Genomic DNA, 22,141 nt, shown 5'->3' on the forward strand with positions numbered 1-22,141 from the left:
AGTGCAGGCCTGGCTCTGTTCCAGTCCAGTGGGAACCAGACATGCAGAGTGGAGTGCATCTCTCGCATGCTTCACTGCAGAGCGTCACAGTGTCTCCTCCATCCTGCTCTACCCAGCCCTCCCATGGCTCCTAGAATCACAGTGAGCACAGTCTGAGTGTTAACACCTGTGGGAGTCTGTGGGAGGGTTTGTCATGGTTGGCAATAAACAAACTAAACATTTGTTTAGGGCCCCGTGATTGGTTCCCCCCCCCCCAAAAAAAACCCCTCCCCCTCTCTCTCTGAGAGAGGGAGGTGAAGGAGAGAGAGGGAGGTAGATGAGACAGGGAGAGAGAGAGGCATGTAGAGGAGAGAGGGAGGTAGAGAGAGGGAGAGAAGAGGAGATTGATGGGTCAGATAAAGAACTCACATCATTTACATTTACATTTATTCATTTAGCAGACGCTTTTATCCAAAGCGACTTCCAAGAGAGAGCTTTACAAAGTGCATAGGTCACTGATCATAACAACGAGATAGCCACAAAACATTGCGAGTAGCCAAAACATGAAGCACACATTGTGAACAACCAAAATAAGTGCCAAAGGGAAGAACCATAAGAGCATGTAGTTAAACAAGTTACAATTAAACAACATGAACTGCTATAAGTGCAAGTGTACCTGTGGAAAAAGCAAGCAACAATAATAAAAACAATATATCACAGCGAGTACAAACATTTAAGTCAGTTACCACTAACCACAAGAGCAACAAGTCTCTAAGCAAGAGTCATTGTGATCCTTGAGGAAACTAACATCGGGTCAAGCGAACCATTCCTAAGTACCGTTGTACTTCCGGAACAAGTGCGTCTTGAGCCTTTTCTTGAAGGTGGAGAGACAGTCAGTGTCTCTGATGGAGGTGGGGAGTTGATTCCACCACTGGGGGGCCAGACAGGAGAAAAGCTTGTGTTGGGACTGGGCGGTCTTGAGCGGTGGGACCACCAGGCGGTTGTCTGAAGAAGACCGTAGGTGACGGGTGGGGGTGTAAGGCTGCAGGAGAGACTTGATGTAGACGGGTGCAGTCCCGTTCACTGCTCGGAAGGTCAATACCAGGGTCTTGAATCTGATACGGGCCATGATAGGTAGCCAGTGGAGAGAGATGAGGAGCGGGGTAACATGGGAGCGTCTGGGTAGATTGTAGACCAGGCGGGCCGCTGCGTTCTGAATCCTCTGAAGAGGGCGGGTTGCACATGCTGGGAGACCAGCGAGCAGCGAGTTGCAATAGTCCAACTTGAAAACGCAATTTCTACTTAAACCATGCAACGGAACGTAAATAAAAATACAACCAACGCAATCGCTAACAAGACGAACCTTTTGACACCGCCGTTGTGTATGTAGTCCAAATATTGACTGATCCTTAGGGGGGCGAAAATAAACAATAATAAATATATATGTGAGATAACAAAGGTTGTGCCCTTGCCGAAGGCAAAGCACACCCAATAAACCTGCAATATGGCCTTTAATCTCTCAGCACCGCTAGCAGAGCAGCTTGTCTTCACAGAGGAGGAGCTGAGAGCAGGGAAGCAGCAGCAGAGTGTCGATGATTAGAGCAGAATAATTAGCTATAATTGCTTCCTGTTGAACACATTTCCTGCATGACATGTGCACCAAGAAGAAGAGGGTTTTGTTTTGGGTGTTTTTTCCCAGGAGGTGGGGGTGAGGGTGTGGGGGTGAGGGTGGGGGGGTGAGGGTGTGGGGGTGAGGGTGTGGGGGTGTGGGGGTGAGGGTGTGGGGGTGAGGGTGGGGGTGGGAATAGAGGGGCCGCGGTCTTTTCCCCAACCTCTTCAGAAAACTAGCAGGCAGACAGACATGCTGGCACACACACACACACAAAACAGAGGGAGTTTGTTCATCAGATTAAACTTGGAGGGAATTGAGTGACAAAGCCACCTATTATTGGCTCATTTGTATGTAGGCTACATCACAGGCTGTCTTTGTATTGAAATAAGATGTATTGTGGCACGCTCCTGTGCTGCTCAGGGAGAGCGACAGGCCAGCTCCCCCACGCCTCTCAGGCCGGCTCCCCCACGCCTCTCAGGCCGGCTCCCCCACGCCTCTCAGGCCGGCTCCCCCACGCCTCTCAGGCCGGCTCACCCACGCCTCTCAGGCCGGCTCCCCCACGCCTCTCAGGCCGGCTCCCCCACGCCTCTCAGGCCGGCTCCCCCACGCCTCTCAGGCCGGCTCCCCCACGCTTCTCAGGCCGGCTCCCCGACGCCTCTCAGGCCGGCTCCCCGACGCCTCTCAGGCCGGCTCCTCCACGCCTCTCAGGCCGGCTCCCCCACGCCTCTCAGGCCGGCTCCCCCACGCCTCTCAGGCCGGCTCCCCCACGCCTCTCAGGCCGGCTCCCCCACGCCTCTCAGGCCGGCTCACCCACGCCACTCAGGCCGGCTCACCCACGCCTCTCAGGCCGGCTCCCCCACGCCTCTCAGGCCGGCTCCCCGACGCCTCTCAGGCCGGCTCCCCCACGCCTCTCAGGCCGGCTCCCCCACGCCTCTCAGGCCGGCTCCCCCACGCCTCTCAGGCCGGCTCCCCCACGCCTCTCAGGCCGGCTCCCCCACGCCTCTCAGGCCGGCTCCCCCACGCCTCTCAGGCCGGCTCACCCACGCCTCTCAGGCCGGCTCCCCCACGCCTCTCAGGCCGGCTCCCCGACGCCTCTCAGGCCGGCTCCCCGACGCCTCTCAGGCCGGCTCACCCACGCCTCTCAGGCCGGCTCCCCCACGCCTCTCAGGCCGGCTCCCCGACGCCTCTCAGGCCGGCTCCCCCACGCCTCTCAGGCCGGCTCCCCGACGCCTCTCAGGCCGGCTCCCCCACGCCTCTCAGGCCGGCTCCCCCACGCCTCTCAGGCCGGCTCCCCCACGCCTCTCAGGCCGGCTCCCCCACGCCTCTCAGGCCGGCTCCCCCACGCCTCTCAGGCCGGCTCACCCACGCCTCTCAGGCCGGCTCCCCCACGCCTCTCAGGCCGGCTCCCCCACGCCTCTCAGGCCGGCTCACCCACGCCTCTCAGGCCGGCTCCCCCACGCCTCTCAGGCCGGCTCCCCGACGCCTCTCAGGCCGGCTCCCCGACGCCTCTCAGGCCGGCTCACCCACGCCTCTCAGGCCGGCTCACCCACGCCTCTCAGGCCGGCTCACCCACGCCTCTCAGGCCGGCTCACCCACGCCTCTCAGGCCGGCTCCCCGACGCCTCTCAGGCCGGCTCCCCCACGCCTCTCAGGCCGGCTCCCCGACGCCTCTCAGGCCGGCTCACCCACGCCTCTCAGGCCGGCTCACCCACGCCTCTCAGGCCGGCTCACCCACGCCTCTCAGGCCGGCTCCCCCACGCCTCTCAGGCCGGCTCCCCCACGCCTCTCAGGCCGGCTCCCCCACGCCTCTCAGGCCGGCTCCCCCACGCCTCTCAGGCCGGCTCCCCCACGCCTCTCAGGCCGGCTCACCCACGCCTCTCAGGCCGGCTCCCCCACGCCTCTCAGGCCGGCTCCCCCACGCCTCTCAGGCCGGCTCCCCCACGCCTCTCAGGCCGGCTCCCCCACGCCTCTCAGGCCGGCTCCCCGACGCCTCTCAGGCCGGCTCACCCACGCCTCTCAGGCCGGCTCACCCACGCCTCTCAGGCCGGCTCACCCACGCCTCTCAGGCCGGCTCACCCACGCCTCTCAGGCCGGCTCCCCGACGCCTCTCAGGCCGGCTCCCCCACGCCTCTCAGGCCGGCTCCCCGACGCCTCTCAGGCCGGCTCACCCACGCCTCTCAGGCCGGCTCACCCACGCCTCTCAGGCCGGCTCACCCACGCCTCTCAGGCCGGCTCCCCCACGCCTCTCAGGCCGGCTCACCCACGCCTCTCAGGCCGGCTCACCCACGCCTCTCAGGCCGGCTCCCCCACGCCTCTCAGGCCGGCTCCCCGACGCCTCTCAGGCCGGCTCCCCCACGCCTCTCAGGCCGGCTCCCCGACGCCTCTCAGGCCGGCTCCCCCACGCCTCTCAGGCCGGCTCCCCCACGCCTCTCAGGCCGGCTCCCCCACGCCTCTCAGGCCGGCTCCCCCACGCCTCTCAGGCCGGCTCCCCCACGCCTCTCAGGCCGGCTCCCCCACGCCTCTCAGGCCGGCTCACCCACGCCTCTCAGGCCGGCTCCCCCACGCCTCTCAGGCCGGCTCCCCCACGCCTCTCAGGCCGGCTCCCCCACGCCTCTCAGGCCGGCTCCCCCACGCCTCTCAGGCCGGCTCCCCCACGCCTCTCAGGCCGGCTCCCCCACGCTTCTCAGGCCGGCTCCCCGACGCCTCTCAGGCCGGCTCCTCCACGCCTCTCAGGCCGGCTCCCCCACGCCTCTCAGGCCGGCTCCCCCACGCCTCTCAGGCCGGCTCCCCCACGCCTCTCAGGCCGGCTCCCCGACGCCTCTCAGGCCGGCTCCCCCACGCCTCTCAGGCCGGCTCCCCCACGCCTCTCAGGCCGGCTCCCCCACGCCTCTCAGGCCGGCTCCCCCACGCCTCTCAGGCCGGCTCACCCACGCCTCTCAGGCCGGCTCCCCCACGCCTCTCAGGCCGGCTCCCCCACGCCTCTCAGGCCGGCTCCCCCACGCCTCTCAGGCCGGCTCCCCCACGCCTCTCAGGCCGGCTCCCCCACGCTTCTCAGGCCGGCTCCCCGACGCCTCTCAGGCCGGCTCCTCCACGCCTCTCAGGCCGGCTCCCCCACGCCTCTCAGGCCGGCTCCCCCACGCCTCTCAGGCCGGCTCCCCCACGCCTCTCAGGCCGGCTCCCCGACGCCTCTCAGGCCGGCTCCCCCACGCCTCTCAGGCCGGCTCACCCACGCCTCTCAGGCCGGCTCCCCCACGCCTCTCAGGCTCTCCAGAGCAACTCCACCCAGAGGCCGCCTCAGGAAGCAGGAGCAGAACCTTCCCTCCCTCCCTCTCCCCTGATGACAGGCTAGGTGAGTCATGGTCCTGAGACAGCCAGGAGGCACCCCCCATCCCCTATGGCTCTGGGAGGATCAGACCTGTTCCCCTCAGGTCTAAATAACCAGCTAGCTAGGACCAGGAGCTGGTGATCTGGAGTCTGACCTCACAGGTCTACAGGAGAGCAGGAAACCAGTGACCCAGACAGGAAGTATCTCACAGCTCCGCTTGGTCTTCCATAGCAGCAGCCTGTCTTAGGAAGACCCCTTTCATAAGCTAGAATCTGCTGGGGTATAACGGGGTGACAGAGAGTGAGGGCTGGCCTTTGTGGCTAAAATGACCTAATGAAATATCCAGTTATGATGTGTCCACATAAAGCCACTCAGGGCCATTGTCCAGCGTGTGACCGACCGACCCACCGACCCACACACAGCGTCTCATTGCACACTCCCTCTACTGAGACATAAACATTAACAAACACGCAAAAGAATGAGTTCAGGTGAACTCACATGGACGTGTGTGTGAAAGATTAGCCGTGCACACACAGCCAGGGTAATGAGGGCCCACAGTATCCATCTCCGATCTCACATCCATCACCGACGCTACCACAGCTAGAGCAGATGAGACAGACACCATCCATCCATCACATGACATCACAACACCACCCTGCCTACTCTCAGGCTGGTGGAGGCGAGGCTAGGAGACAATGAGAAGAGGAGGAGTGGTGGGGAGGCAGGGTGTGTGTGTGTGTTCAAATGTTATGTGCTTGTTTGTTTTGTGTGTGTTTATATGTGTACGTGTGTGTGTAGGTGTATGACGTGTGTGTGTGTAGAGAGAGAGGGGGTGAGCAGTGTGTAGTAGTTGGCTCAGCAGGAGAGGGTGCCAGTGTTGCAGGAACATGCAGGGTGAGAGGCTCTGATGCCTTCGAGACGCTACACCCAGCTGCCCTGCTGCCCATCCCTATTTAACAGCTGGCACACACATACACACACAGAAATCTGCTTGAAGACAAGACAACAGGAGGGATAGTCAGCAGACAGGCCTCAAGGTCACGGGGTGCCTGGAAACACAGTCCAGCCCAGAGACAGAGCGGGAGAGTACAGCAGAGCACCATCATGAAGCTCATTTCTGCTGTCTACCACACAGAGACACTTAACTTTTGCCTTTGTAGTCCTGTTGACCTCAGGGCCTCAGAGACACAATCTCCCAGAACAGGGTTAGGGTCTCCATCCTTTAAGGTTAGGGTCTCCATCCTTTTAACCACCCTCAGGCACCCCTGTAACATGACTCCTCTCCCCTCTCTCTCCCCTCTCCCTCCCCTCCCTTCCCTCCCCTCTCCCTCCCCTAGTCACCCTGTCTCTCTCTCTCTGCCCCCCTCTCTCGCTCTTTGCCCCCCTCTCTCTCACCCCTCTTTCTCCCCTCTCTCTCTCTTTCTGCCCCCCTCTCTCACCCCCCTCTCTCTCTCTGCCCCCCTCTCTCTGCTACTTCCCTATTGAGCTTTTCTGGGTCTGCTATCTGCAGCAGCCTCATGTTTCAGAGAAGAAAGCTGCTACAATGTCCGAAAGCCGACACTGTCAACTCTGCCTGCTATTTATCACAGGGAACCTGTTTTACTGCCTCTCGTTTGAAATGCTGCCTGGCTCAAGTCAAATAGTTTCCACAGACTGGGACTGTGGGACAGAATGTGGGACTTCAGAACCGGAGGAAAGGTTTCCTGAGGCTCCCATAGAGAAGGTTTCTCTAGTCGACTGTGGACAAAAACAACCTCTTACTATCTGGGAAGGTATGCGAACTGTTTTGTTTAAGTTTCAGACAAACAGACAGAAAGAGAGAGGTTGGGGGGTTGGGGAATAAGCCAAGGATAGACTGTGTTAACACAATGTTGGCTTGTGTTTTCAGTTGAGACATCCTTCAGAAAGCTTTTGTTTTCTGGCATAAACAATGACAGGATTTATATCCTGACTGTTATCAACCTCCCGCCACAGAACAACCGTTCAGTTCTCGTCAGAGTAAACTGAAAACCAGGGCAGCTGTGGGTGTTTGGGTGAATGTGACAATTTGTTAGGGTCTTCTCCTTGGTTAAATATACAACAGGGTAGAAGGTTGTTAGGATGGAGTTTCCTGTGTGAAATTACATAGAAGAGATAATCAGATAATGACGGTGTAACAAGAAGACTTTTGTTGTAAGGCTAGAGGTCATACTGCTTTACCCCCAGTGCTGGGTGGGTAGAGGGCTACAAATCAGCCAACTCTAACTGTGACTGACAGGAGTGACTCTGGGGTCAGCTGAGCTACACAGGCTCTCTGATCCAGTCTTCTGGAGGGTCAAAACTCTTCTCTAACAAGGAGCCCCTGACACACCTCCAGTACTGCTCTACCTCTCACACACCCTCAGTACTGCTCTACCTCACACACACCCTCAGTACTGCTCTACCTCACACACACCCAGTAAGAGGGAATCTTCCTGCCTGATCCAGTTTTAATAATCTTCCATTAAATGTGGAAAATGGGTTTCTGCTGAATAGTCTGGCACTGCTAAAATTAACAGGATAAAAAAAAGATATGCGCCAAATCAAATCAGAAACACAAGGGTTCCAATTCAATTCCAGTCTGTTTCCCTGCTAGCTGTTAACAAGTACCGCTTGTTGAACACTTTCAGGAGAACCAATCATCTCCCCACCACGCTCAGAGAGATGCCAGGCACTCGCCACCAAGAAGCCTGAGCTCATGAAAAGGACACAGCAAGAACCTCTGGCACAGAAGTCTCCATGTGGCCTATGGAAGGTGTTCACCTGAGCTATGGAAGGTGTTCACCTGAGCTATGGAAGGTGTTCACCTGAGCTATGGAAGGTGTTCACCTGAGCTATGGAAGGTGTTCACCTGAGCTATGGAAGGTGTTCACCTGAGCTATGGAAGGTGTTCACCTGAGCTATGGAAGGTGTTCACCTGAGCTATGGAAGGTGTTCACCTGAGCTATGGAAGGTGTTCACCTGAGCTATGGAAGGTGTTCACCTGAGCTATGGAAGGTGTTCACCTGAGCTATGGAAGGTGTTCACCTGAGTTCAGTAATCCACTTCCTGCAGCCTATACAGCTCAGAGTTCTCACCTCAATGTGAACCATTTCATACAGTGACTAAACACGTTGGACTAAGCTATAATGTGGTTGTAAAGGATGGCTAATCCCATTCAGTAATCTGTGCGACAGTATGACTTTAATATGGAAATTAATTTTGCCTAACCCCAGATACTATGTGGTCACCGTTAATCCGGTGTATAACTCCTCTGTGTGCAACACAGTGAAGGATGTCTGAAAGTGTTCCTGCAGAGACACATGGATCACAGATGAATCCCTTGGAACGGCTGAAGTCCCAGTAACAGACAGTAACAGTCCCCCCAGCACAGTCCCCCCAGCACAGAGAAGCACAGCACAGTCCCCCCCAGCACAGAGAAGCACAGAGAGTCACAGAGACACAGAGAAGCACAGCACAGTCCCCACAGCACAGAGAAGCACAGCACAGTCCCCCCAGCACAGAGAAGCACAGAGAGTCACAGAGACACAGAGAAGCACAGCACAGTCCCCACAGCACAGAGAAGCACAGCACAGTCCCCCCAGCACAGAGAAGCACAGCACAGTCCCCCCAGCACAGAGAAGCACAGAGAGTCACAGAGACACAGAGAAGCACAGCAGAGTCCCCACAGCACAGAGAGGCACAGCCCCCAGCGCTCACAGGAAAACTCTGATGTGTCCACAGATGCTGTCACAGAGAGGCACAGCTCATCCACAGAGAGAGGGGCACAGCTCATCCACAGAGAGAGAGGCACAGCTCATCCACAGAGAGAGAGGCACAGCTCATCCACAGAGAGAGGCACAGCTCATCCACAGAGAGGCACAGCTCATCCACAGAGAGAGAGGCACAGCTCGTCCACAGAGAGAGGGGCACAGCTCATCCACAGAGAGAGGCACAGCTCATCCACAGAGAGGGGCACAGCTCATCCACAGAGAGAGGCACAGCTCATCCACAGAGAGAGGGGCACAGCTCATCCACAGAGAGAGAGAGGCACAGCTCATCCACAGAGAGAGGCACAGCTCATCCACAGAGAGAGGGGCACAGCTCATCCACAGAGAGAGGGGCACAGCTCATCCACAGAGAGAGAGGCACAGCTCATCCACAGAGAGAGGGGCACAGCTCATCCACAGAACAGAGCCAGAGATTAAGGGGGAAAGTTTAGTCCTGAAGCTGAAGCCCTGATGGATCTCCTCCACAAGGCTGGTGGAGGACTGGGGATCAAAGACTGCCTGCTGCATGGGAGGAGAGAGGAGAGGAAAGAGAGAGACATACAGAAAGATACAAAAATAATAGGAGGGAGACAGATTGAAAACATGGAAAGGAAAGAGAGGAGAAGGAGAGAGGGAGTGAGGGGAAAATACAGAGCAAAAAGAGAAACAGATGGAAAGTGGAAATGAGACAGACTGAAAGAGAAAGAAGGAGAGAGACAGAGATAGACTCCTAATTCAGGCCCCAGGTCTCTCATTTCATCTCCTTCCCCAAGACCATGTGATCATGATCAGAGGATGACAGAGCACGGCTGATGTGAGATCGAGCAGATCTGAGGAACACCTCTGGCAGAAATGGAACAGAGTTTGAAGGCAACATAAATCTAGGCTTGATGATCAAAACGAGAACTTTGATTCAGACTTTGAGATCCAAGCCACTCAGAAGTGAGAAATGGGTGAATTGAGGGTGTTGTAACAGGGCTGACACTCTTGCACAGTTTTGGAGGGAAACCAGGTACAAGTAATCTTTTCTGCTACTTAGTGGTGGGGCCATGAATGACAATGGATTGTTTGTTACCCATAATCCTCAACCAGAATTCTTCAACCTCTCTGGGTTCTGATTAGAGGCTTCAGAGGCTGACCTCACCTCAGTCTCCATGCGTGTGGTCTGGTGTTCATCAGACATCTGGTCTGCAACATGACCTTGTCCTCCAGGCATGACCCCTGACCCCAGACAACTTGTCTCTCCTCCCCTGGGGTCTCTCCTCCCCTGGGGTCTCTCCTCCCCTGGGGTCTCTCCTCCCCTGGGGTCTCTCCTCCCCTGGGGTCTCTCCTCCCCTGGGTCTCTCCTTCCCTGGGGTCTCTCCTCCCCTGGGTCTCTCCTCCCCTGGGGTCTCTCCTCCCCTGGGTCTCTCCTCCCCTGGGTCTCTCCTCCCCTGGGTCTCTCCTCCCCTGGGGTCTCTCCTTCCCTGGGGTCTCTCCTCCCCTGGGGTCTCTCCTCCCCTGGGGTCTCTCCTCCCCTGGGGTCTCTCCTCCCCTGGGGTCTCTCCTTCCCTGGGGTCTCTCCTCCCCTGGGGTCTCTCCTCCCCTGGGTCTCTCCTTCCCTGGGGTCTCTCCTTCCCTGGGGTCTCTCCTCCCCTGGGGTCTCTCCTCCCCTGGGTCTCTCCTCCCCTGGGGTCTCTCCTCCCCTGGGGTCTCTCCTTCCCTGGGGTCTCTCCTCCCCTGGGTCTCTCCTCCCCTGGGTCTCTCGTCCCCGCCAACTCCTCTGACCTCAAGGAGCTACAGCTACAGGCGCACTGAAGGATCCAGATCCTCCATGATATTACATGTAATCATGACACGTTACAAGACTATGGGAAAACTGTGAACCCAGTAGAAAACCACTGAAGTGGTTGTGAGTGTGTGTAGTTCGGTGTGTACTGGGGTCTACAGCCCGTCTGTTGTTTGACTCCATGTTAAGTAGATTCATATTCTGGGAACATGCCTCTGCATCTCTCATGTTTAATGCCTTTTTAACTGTCGGTGGACTTGGTAAAAAAAAAAAAAAAAAATCAATACACAGCCTGAAAAGATCAATGGCAGAATTAAAAAAATATGAAGAACACCAGCAGTTTCTTTTGTAAGAGATGAGAAGCATTTGAGTGTCTCTCTGGCCTCCGTCATGAGGTGTTGTCAACTTCTAACCCAGTTGGTGGTTAATCTGGTCACCTCTAAAGCCCTGTGCTTTCATGAAGATAGAACTAACCTGATGTCCAGGAAGCATCTGCACCTGGCTTATTGAATCACCATCAAATAATAAGGCTGTTTCCCTCATACACCTTTTCCACCGACGTGTTTTGGGTGCTGGTTCGGAGCCGGTGCTTAATCTCGAACCAGTTCTTTCTCTTTCGACAGCCTGAAACCCGGCTCCAAACCAGTGAAAGTGGTTCGCAAGTAGCACCGCATCGGAGCTGGGCTAGAGTGGGAACCAAGTAAGAACCGCTTGCGTCAGGGGCGGGGTTACCGTGACCAACAAGACAAACAGAATTCTTTGACCGCCATTGCTGTAAATTTTTAAAATTCAGCTTTCAGCCAAACTGTACGTGTAAATCAGCATCTGAATTAAAATGTGATGAGAAATGGGCAGTGTAGTTGCTGAAAATGTGCTTATTTTATTGATGAAACGGCTAATTTGTAAATTTGCTCCGACTTTTCGATAACCTAGCTAGCATCGCAGTGCAGTCATTAGTTGCTGCATTTTATCATAATCCTATCAAATGAGTGAAATGACAAACACAAATTTTGAGTTTGTTTTGAACTTTGAAGTATGAGCCTATATTTAACACAAATGTAATACACAAGCACTATACAGCAAAAGATTATAAAATATTGGACTGATAATGGCAGTGTTGTCATACTGCTGCGATTCCAGGGTATTGCGCAATAGCCAAGAAAACACACATTTCAACCTCGCGTTCTTCGGATTGATAAACAGCCTTTAGACGGGCTCTGCTTTGTGTTTGGCGCTGCCGCGCTAGCGTTGCTGGGAAAGATGAGATGTATACAGTGAGGTAATGACGTGACTCTGTGGTGGCTCTCTAGCCCGTGGAAAGGAAACCGGTTCTTAGAAGGCTTGCAAATTGAACATGCTCCGAACCGGCTCAAGCACCAGCTCCGAACTAGCTTCCAGTTCCCTTTGGTGGAAAGGGGGTATCAGAGGTGTTCCAGCTTCTCAGCCAGGAGGGAGGATTAGCATTTCATAAAAATGTCAATTACAAACAGTGCACACGAATAAACTAAAAGCTATGTGTTTGTTAATTCCATGCTTAAGAATAAATTGCTGCTATTTCACATCCGTATTTCATCTCGTCTTGAATACAGAATGGTCCAGAAGAGTATCATTAGCAGCCGGCTCGCTAATCTGCAGACGACGACAGCACAGAGCTCTCCTACATCTGCTCACCAGGACATCGACACAGACTCTACTGCTTCTGATACACACATCCCTGGGTTCAGTTCTTCACAGTTCCACCCTGCAGCGCCCTGTTCACACAGCCTGAGAGAGGAGATAGAGGGAGGAAGCCAGGGAGAGAGACAGGGAGAGAAGGAGAGAAAGGGAGGGAGACAGAGACAGTGAGAATGAGAGGGTGAGGTAAAAGAGGGAGGGAGGAGGAAGAGAGAGAGAGAGGGCAATGCACCCAGGGCTTATTTGTCACCTGACCTAATTTAAAGACGGAGAGACAGGGTTGTGGAGGAGGCAGGGGTGTCGTCTTTCACTCCCCCTTCTCTTTTCTTCCTCCCAGGAACAAGAGAGCCACACAAAGCAGAAGAAGATGCCTGGAAACTGTCCACAGGGAGATGAAAGGAGCGCAGTGAAGTCACGCCACAAACACGCAGCAGTCACAAGCCCAGAGCCACACAGCCTCACTGAACACGGCACGGTTTCCTTCTCCACGTTTGACATCCAGGGACTGTATTTAACGGTGAATGCGAGTGTGTCTTTCTGCTGCAGATGATCATCAGGCTGGCAGAGACAGGCCTCTATCAGTACAGGGTTTACTTCCTCGTTTGTAGGTTTCACAGTGTTGCCACTGAGGCTACACCTGTGGTTCTCTGCTCTACTGGATTCTGCTCTGCTTCCAGTCTGGAAACATTAGGAACAGGGAAAGGAAGGGATATAGTAATGGATGGTTTATGAAGCCAGGAAGAGGACAGGATGTTTCCAGAGTCTCTACTGTACAATAGCCAGGCTCTACAGTTGTTAAAATCCCATGATGCAGTTCCTGATGTAGCTCTGAACTCCCTGAAAAGACATTGCGATGAGGCACCGGCAGCCAGGCGGAAGGAGGAGGGAAGGACACAGTCTGTGTGTGTGTGTGTGTGTGTGTGTGTGTGTGTGTGTGTGTGTGAGTGAGTGAGTGAGTGAGTGAGTGAGTGAGTGAGTGAGTGAGTGAGTGAGTGAGAGAGAGAGAGAGAGAGAGAGAGAGAGGAAACCTGTATGAAGCAGTGTGTGTGTGAGTGAGTGAGAGAGAGGCAGTGTGTTCTCCAAACTGACCCAGTTTGAATGTGAGTCCTGAGAGGCAGCACAGGCTTGCTGTCTACCCTGTCAGCACAAACACACTAAGAGACTAAGGCTAGAATGAGGAGACTGAGGGGTCAGACTGTGTTAGCAGGAGCAGAGTAGAGTACAGTAGAGCAGGGGAAAGGAGAAGAGACAGTACGTGCATCACCCTGCTACACACAAACATGAGACAATGGCCTCTTTTCCCTGATCAACAAGGCTACGCAACACTGCACCTGCATGGAACAAGACTGTGTGTGTCTGTGTGTGTCCTGTTCCACTATGCATTGAAGTAGAGCAGGAATGCAACTCTGATAAACAGGAAGTAGACAGACATAGCAGGCTGGCCTCACAACTTTGACCTGTTCAGGAGAGAGCCAATCACAGAGCTGGGTTTTGGAAGCAAGGCACTGGGTTTGTCCAATTGGAACCACAAGCCAGACTAGCAACTCTCTCAGTACCAGCCAGACTAGCGACTCTCTCAGTACCAGCCAGGCTAGCGACTCTCTCAGTACCAGACAGGCTAGCGACTCTCTCAGTACCAGACAGGCTAGCGACTCTCTCAGTACCAGACAGGCTAGCGACTCTCTCAGTACCAGACAGGCTAGCGACTCTCTCAGTACCAGACAGGCTAGCGACTCTCTCAGTACCAGACAGGCTAGCGACTCTCTCAGTACCAGACAGGCTAGCGACTCTCTCAGTACCAGACAGGCTAGCGACTCTCTCAGTACCAGACAGGCTAGCGACTCTCTCAGTACCAGACAGGCTAGCGACTCTCTCAGTACCAGACAGGCTAGCGACTCTCTCAGTACCAGACAGGCTAGCGACTCTCTCAGTACCAGGACTTTCTGAAGAGAAGAAACTACCCAAGGCAGTTGAGGTCAGGATGAACATATAGTGAAAAGAGAGAGAGAGGACTTGGCAGCATAGAACTGTGTGAGGGTGTGTGTGTGTGGGAGACAGAGAGTGTGTGTGTGTGTGTGTGGGAGACAGAGAGTGTGTGTGTGTGTGGGAGACAGAGAGTGTGTGTGTGTGTGGGAGACAGAGAGTGTGTGTGTGTGTGGGAGACAGAGAGAGAGTGTGTGTGTGGGAGACAGAGAGAGTGTGTGTGTGTGGGAGACAGAGTGTGTGTGTGTGTGTGTGGGAGACAGAGAGTGTGTGTGTGTGGGAGACAGAGAGAGAGTGTGAGGGTGTGTGTGGGAGACTGAGAGAGAGTGTGAGTGTTTAGCAGAGAAGAGCAGGAGTGACTGAGGTTTCATTAACATAATTAAAAGTTGTGGGACACATTGATTTTCTCCCTGTTACATAACGAGCTCCCTGTAGTAATTACTGACCAGCGACATGAAGCAGGCTGTCAGGGGCTAACATGATGCTGAGGAGAGGGAGGGAGAGGAAGAGAGAGAAAGATTTACTGGGTAACAGTTTTGAAAAACACATTCTGAAGCATCTCATGTGTGTGCGTGTGTGTTTATGTGTGTAAAAGGGAGAGAGCCGTCAAAGCTACACCCAAACACAACCCTAACCACCCAGGGCTGCGTTTCCCGAAAGCGTTGTAAGCCTAAGTTGATCTTAGAATCCATCGTATGACGAATCTTAGTTTTACGGGCCGTTCCCAAAGACACCGTAGCTAAAGTGTCTCTTGAAAATTCGTAGCTCTTGAAAGCACATAGATTAGCCTACTCCTTGCGAGCATGTTTGGGAAACGCACATAAGAAATATCGATGGTTTCGTTATTTTGCTCGATCATTGCTACGATCCATCGTTATCGGGAAACGCAGCCCAGGTCTGTTTGAAGCCAGCAGGCTGGTACGGTGCTGAAGCAGGTTGATCCAGTAGGAGCAGCTCTCTCCCTCTCCCTCTCCCTCTCCCTCTCCCTCTCCCTCTCCCTCTCCCTCCCCTCCCTCCCTCCCTCCCTCCCTCCACTCCCTCCCTCCCTCCCCATGTTCACAGGAGCCTGCGTCTTCAGTATTCAGACGCAGCACCAGTGGTTTTTCAGAGCTGAACAGAGCAGGTAGTGTGGCTGCTGGCTCCACTCTCCAGCATGTACGAGCGGGGCTCTGAGAGGACCAGGAAGCAGAGAGTGGCTCCAGAGGGCGGCTCCAGAGGGCGGCTCCAGAGGGCGGCTCCAGAGGGGCTGCAGAGGGCGGCTCCAGAGGGCGGCTCCAGAGAGCGGCTCCAAAGGGGCTCCAGAGGGGCTGCAGAGAGCGGCTCCAAAGGGGCTCCAGAGGAGCTGCAGAGGGCGGCTCCAGAGGGGCTCCAGAGGGTGGCTCCAGAGGTGGCTCCAGAGAGCGGCTCCAGAGAGCGGCTCCAGAGAGCGGCTCCAGAGAGCGGCTCCAGGGAGCGGCTCCAGGGAGCGGCTCCAGAGAGCGGCTCCAGAGAGCGGCTCCAGTCTGAGGCAGGGTTCCAGGGTGACTGGGGGGCTGGAGGCCAGGGAGATAGAGACCAGGGGTCTGGGGAATAGAGACCAACGGGGCTGGGGACACCTAGGGGTGGGGGAGGGAGGTGTCATGGTCGGCCCGTTGCTAGGACGTTGCTAGGACGAGTTTATTCAGCCCAGTCGGGACACGCAGGGATAACGGACCGGGATTATGCAGTGATGCCCTTTACCCCAACTCACACTCACTGTCTCTGTCTCTGTCTCTCTCTCTATGCCTTTATCACTCACACTCACACACTCCCTCTCCCTCTCTGCACGTCTTAATCAGCTGCGTCTGGAAGCAGCAGCACACCCCACCGCAAAGTGGGAGGTTGTGTTTCCCAAAGCCACGCTCTCCTCAGCCTCACCCCTGCAGCAGACAACACAGCCAGCCAGGTGGATTCACACAGGATTTCAATCTTTTATCAGGTGGGTGTTTAACACCCCTGAAAGCTGTCCTGTAAACACAGCTGGAGGCAAACTAAGCCTGGAGGCAAACTAAGCCTGACTTATTCAAGTCCAAAGGAGTTTGGTGTGTGTGTGTGTGTGTGTGTGTGTGTGTGTGTGTGTGTGTGTAGCTTAGCAATTTTCTTATGATACAGAACTCCATCTTACGGCCTGAACACTAAGAATGTCTGAGATCAAGAGAGAACTAGTTTACAAGCACTCTCTCTGTTTCAGCCACCTGACTTACTTCAACACCTGGCATGCCCACCACTGCCTCTGTAGCCTATAGGCTCTGTCTGCCTTGTAAAAGTACATATATGGTAAGTATAGTGTTCATTACAAACACTCAGCGCAGGTTAGAAGGGGAGGGTGGCCTGTGTAGGGGGGGGGGGGGGTCCCCTGGCACCAGAGATGAGATGGCAGACCGGCAGACGGGCAGGCAGACAGACAGGCAGACGGGCAGGCAGACAGACAGGCAGACGGGCAGGCAGACAGACAGGCAGACGGGCAGGCAGGCAGGCAGACGGGCAGGCAGGCAGACGGGCAGGCAGGCAGACAGGCAGATGGGCAGGCAGACAGACGGGCAGGCAGACAGACCGGCAGACGGGCAGGCAGACGGGCAGGCAGGCAGACGGGCAGGCAGACAGGCAGACGGGCAGGCAGGCAGGCAGACGGGCAGGCAGACAGGCAGACGGGCAGGCAGGCAGACGGGCAGGCAGGCAGACGGGCAGGCAGACAGGCCCTGGGGGAGGGGGTCTGTTCAGTGTCAAGGTGCTCCAGGCTCCAAGCTGAGCTCCTACCAAACTGTTTTCAGCCAACCAGGAGACCAGAGATACAGAGCTTCAACCCCTCTCTCTCTCCCTCTCTCTCTCCCTCTCTCTCTCCCTCTCTCTCTCTCTAACACACTCATGCTCTCTTCACCTCTCTCCCTCTTACACACTCATACTCTCTCTCCCTCTCTCCCTCTTACACACTCATACTCTCTTCAGCTCTCTCCGTCCCCATCCCCCCCTCTCTCTCACACACAGCATTTTAGAACTAAACAGACCATTAAGTCCAGCAGTCACAGTCAGCATGCACAAGCCCGGGTGCTGATGCGGTTGTACTGACCAGCAGCGATCATCATGCTGTCGTGTCAGGAGGGGGAACAGGATTCCTGGTACTAGAGACTGGTACCTAGGTACTACACACATACTAGCACATGCTAACACACACTGACACAGGCTAAGACATGCTGACAAGTTAACAAATGCTAACATAGCAGTAGCACTCACCATACAACCCTGCCAGGGGTCGCATTTCTAGAATGACCCACAATCTCTCCAAACCCTAACAGCCCTATGATCATCCTCCTCTCTCCTCCTCCCTTCTCCTCCTCTCCTCCTCCCTTCTCCTCCTCCTCTCTCCCCTCCTCTCCTCCTCTCTTCTCCTCCCTCCTCTCTCCTCCTCCTCTCTCATCCTCCCTTCTCCTCCTCCCTCCTCCTCTCTCCTCCTCCTCATCCTCTCTGGTCTCAACCCAAAAGCAGATGAGAAACAGTTCCAGTTGTTCTTGGCAGCATCTGATCCACGAGCATCGTTCAACTCCAATCAAAAATTGGAAACTCATAAATATGTAAACAAAAGTTTGATTGTGATTTTCTTCTGACTTTCCTTTCAGTTTCTTAAAAAAAAATCCAGTGGTGTCAATCTCCAGTATGGAGGGAGAGGAGGAGCAAGCCTTACACCCCCACCCGCCACCTACGTTCTTTTTCTAACAACCGTCTGGTGGTCCCACCTCTCAAGAGCGCCCGCTCCCAACCCAAGCTATTCTCCTGCCTGGCCCCCCAATGCTGGAATCATCTCCCCACCTCCATCAGAGATACTGACTGTCTCTCCACCTTCAAGAAAAGGCTAAAGACGCACTCGTTACGGAAGTACAACGGTACTTGAAAGATTTGTTGGATCAGATGTTAGTTCATTTCCTCCAGGAACTCAATGACTCTTATTGAAAAGACTTGTTGCACTTGTTGGTTAGTTGTAACTGATTTAAATACTTGTACTCGCTGTGAATTATATTATTGTTGCTGGCTTTCCTCCAGGTACACTGTAGCACTTTCGAAGATCATGTTGTTTAGTTGTAATTTGTTTAACTGCATGCTCTTCTGGTTCTACCCATTGGCACTTATTTGCTTTTCACAATGTATGCTTCATGTTTTGGCTGTTGTTTATGATCATTGACCTATGCACTTTTTGTAAAGCTCTTTCTTGTAAGTCGCTTTGGAAAAAAGCATCTGCTAAATGAATTAATGTAAACGTAAATGTGGAAGGGAAGGGGGAGGATGAGGTGGGGAGGATAAGGGAAGAGGATAAGGAAGAGGGGAAAGGGGGAGGAGAGGGTCCTGGGTTGCAAGTTTAGACCATAACCCTCCCCTAACCCCCTAAGGGAGTGAGAATACTCCCTGCAGAATAGGCCTGATGCATCTTTGTTCTCTTGATGATGGAGTGAGTGTGAATCTGCACATGCCAACCGGGGAAGGGAGAAGGAGAAAGATTCCAGCCAGAGGAGCTGCCATGGAGGTGAGGTAACCATGGGGATGAGGTAACCATGGGGGTGAGGTAACCATGGGGATGAGGTAACCATTGAGGTGAGTTAACCATTGTCATCTCACGTTGAGGGTAACTGTGTTCAGATGAAAGGCTGTGCGCCTGCCTTCACCCCCCCCCCCCCTACTCGCCCAAGATAAACCATGTAATACTTTAGCTGTGCAAACATCTGCATTATGCATCTCCACCCACCCCCAAATCTCCTTGCAGGCTAAACATAACACCATCCAACATGAAATGACACAGGGAGACATATAAACCACTGTGATGATGCAATGCAAATATCGCGTGTCAGTGTACACACTGATTTATTGCATGTGCACTTAGTGCCTGCACCAAGCAGGGATGGATAGATAGATGGATGGCTGAAGGGGGGGATGGAGGGAGGGATGCAGGATTGTGTACACAGATGTCACAGGCAAGCAGCACCCTGCACTGTAATCCATTTACAGCAGCAAACAGATACTAATCCACATCTCTCCATTATGATTGATCACACCCACGGGATTACAAATGCTTGTTTGTGTGTATGTGTATGTATGTATGCATGCTGTGTATGTGTGTGTGTGCTGGGATACCAGTGGCTCTAGGTGGAGACTAGAGGGGGAATACACACTAGACATACATTATGGATGTTTAACCTGATAAGTGGCTTTCATCTGCCCAAGTGCCGAGTCAGGAGCAGCACACTCAGCTGAATGGAAACAAGACGGAGATAAAAACCCAAACGAACGCTGGAACAAGAAAACAGAACGTCCGTCCTCAAAAAGCCATGGGTCAATATTTCATCCAGGAGGTTGGTATGGATCTCTACTGGGCCCAGGCATTCTGTACCTGGAACTGTTTATGTTTATGTCTAATAACGTGTTGTTAGCACACAGCTCGCACAGGTCCGGCTCGCACAGGGCCGACACGCACAGGGCCGGCTCGCACAGGGCCGACACGCACAGGGCCGGCTCGCACAGGGCCGGCTCGCACAGGGCCGGCTCGCACAGGGCCGGCTCGCACAGGGCCGGCTCGCACAGGTCTGGCACGCACAGGGCCGGCACGCACAGGGCCGGCTCGCACAGGGCCGGCACACAGCTACTCAGGCCAGGACTCTTTATACAAGGAACAAGACCACTATGAATTCACATGAGGCATAGCCAAACACACTCTACATCACCTGATCCACAGAGAGAGAATTGAATTGAGAGAGAGACAGACAGACAGACAGAGGTGGAGAGAGAGAGAGGAGAGATGTAATCGAACCTGCCTAGTTATGACATGATTAGCTGTGTGTTAATGAGTCAGATCACTGGCAGGGGAAGAACATTCCTTTGACAACCTTGGAAGGATACCTTGCTAATTCCTGACTTTCTGAAATGTTCAATGATCACTGAAACTTTCACTCTCAGACCTGTCTGGAGAACAGTGGTTATGTTGATTTAGATTTTGAGTTGCTTTGGAACCAGTGACCCAGAGCTGCAGGTACACATGACAGATGAATGATAGAAAAAGCATGTTGGAATAGACCTTCACACCTCTAGCACTGAGCTATGGAGTGATCCATATGATAATCCTGTGAGGAATATGCTTTTTTGTGTCTAAGGGGAATAAATTGGCCATCATAACTGTACACAACGAGCTGTGAACAGGCTCCTTTCTAGTTAGTTATGCAGGAACCAGACATTAATGCTCCCTCCCTGAAGAGATCCCGTCTTTCCTGGCCGGTCCGTTCATGTCAGGGAAGGTTCTGGTACAGTGGTAAATTATGACGTGGAAGTTACGAGTTCCCATAGCATGTTTGCCCACACTGTCTTCATGTGTTCATTTTGTTACACTTTGTTAATTAAGCATGACGATTGAGTGTCTAACGCTATAACCAGTACGTTAGTGTTGTGGTTGTGTAAAGCAGGTCGGGCGACCGGGAAGAGAAAGCAATATGCGAGTTGTCGGCACTTCATTGTGACTGAACAGCAACAAGCACCGTATCCAAGTTTATTACCTACCGTTCATGAAGACGATGCCAGCTGTGACGAAAGACACCGGTGACATTCTTTTGTTGGTCGCCGTTGAAGTCTTCTCGCCTTCCCGTCGTTTTCTTTCAGTCGCTGATAGTTCCATGATTGTACAATGTACAACCTCGACCCCGTGGTGACCTAGCAATGTGAAACCGTAAAGCCAGAGACCGGACTGAACCACACGTAACGTCTCTGTCGGTCTACCTGAGTGTCCGTGGGTGGTTTCACAACCGTGCTACCTTCCTAGGCTCACGATGAGCGACCAAACTTGAAGCGACCAAGCACGAACGCAATTCTAAATACAAGTTATAAAAACGTGTAGGCTTAAGCAAAGTTTGCAATATTGCATAGATTATTCTAGAATGTTGAGGTTTGTAATATAAACGTTGTAGAAGTATTAGTAAATCGAAATACCAAACCTGCCTCTGCCAGCCTACTTTCAGGGCTGTTCCCTTGACACCCGATCGTGAGACCTGTTCAGTCCTGAACCAAGACTGCGACTCAATGCTCGGTGGCGGAGCCAAAGTTGGAACTCGCCGTTCAGCTTTACTGCGCGCTCTCGCTGGGTTTACGTGTTTTGCTTTCCGGGGTAGTCCAGGTGGGTGGAATGTCACGCATGTATCCGCATGTTCCACTGTATCAGCTGTACAGAATAGGAAACCCCGCCTACCCACCTCACCGGGGAAAGCAAATTGAGTGTGCGCGCTAGTTCGCTCAATCATTCCCAGCGCCACCGTTTCCGGTATCCAACTACTTGGGATATGGAATACAACACTGCTACCCTCTGGTTGAAATGGAGTGATTCTGCAACTATTCTGGCACCAAGAAAGGCCATATCGGCACTATTTCTACAGAGCATTTGGATCTCTCGGCCATGCGTAATTACGCCATAATATACTAGATTTGTACAATTCTGCACCCTCGTGTACTTTCCAATTCTAATTTAATTCATGATTTTCATTAGCAAGCAGTTGGATGTCAGTTTTCTGAACCAATTTGATTGAAGTTAAATGATAAAGTACCTCCGCCATTTTAGTCATTTCCAGAGCGACTTACAGTAAGTACAGGGACATTTCCCCGAGGCAAGTAGGGTGAAGTGCCTTACCCAAGGACACAACGTAATTTGGGCATGGCCGGGAATCGAACCAGCAACCTTCTGATTACTAGCCCAATTCCATAACCGCTCAGCCACCTGACTCCCATTTTCAGTTGGGTGAAGGGTGATCATTTCTGAATGGCTTTGTACTCGATACAACTAGCATCTCAGTCTGCCTGCGCCTCTTCCATTAATTGTATATAGCGAGACAAGTTCTCCCTTATTTCTCAGCGTGAGAAATGGGCTCCTCTCAGTCGGGTTCTCCAGATACACAGGGTTTTCCAGAGACTGTTGGAGAACTCCTGGATCCCCCTTCCTGTTGGAAATGAGAACCAAGGGGAGAGGTAATCATGCCATCTTCCTACATAATTTTTGGT

General features: G+C 53.9%; 1 protein-coding gene across 1 annotated transcript in view; it reads right to left on the reverse strand.

Moving 5' to 3' along the window:
- ptk7b (protein tyrosine kinase 7b) overlaps positions 1–21,338 on the reverse strand; it is a 64,238-nt gene extending 42,900 nt beyond the window's left edge. Inside the window, 1 exon segment of the mRNA XM_062464443.1 lies at positions 20,657–21,338. Coding sequence (XP_062320427.1) covers positions 20,657–20,771 — 115 coding nt within the window. The 5' untranslated portion in view covers positions 20,772–21,338.
- Between the last annotated feature and the right edge of the window lie 803 nt (positions 21,339–22,141).

This window comes from Osmerus eperlanus, chromosome 6, assembly GCF_963692335.1.
Source record: "Osmerus eperlanus chromosome 6, fOsmEpe2.1, whole genome shotgun sequence".
Classification (NCBI taxonomy): Eukaryota; Metazoa; Chordata; class Actinopteri; order Osmeriformes; family Osmeridae; genus Osmerus; species Osmerus eperlanus.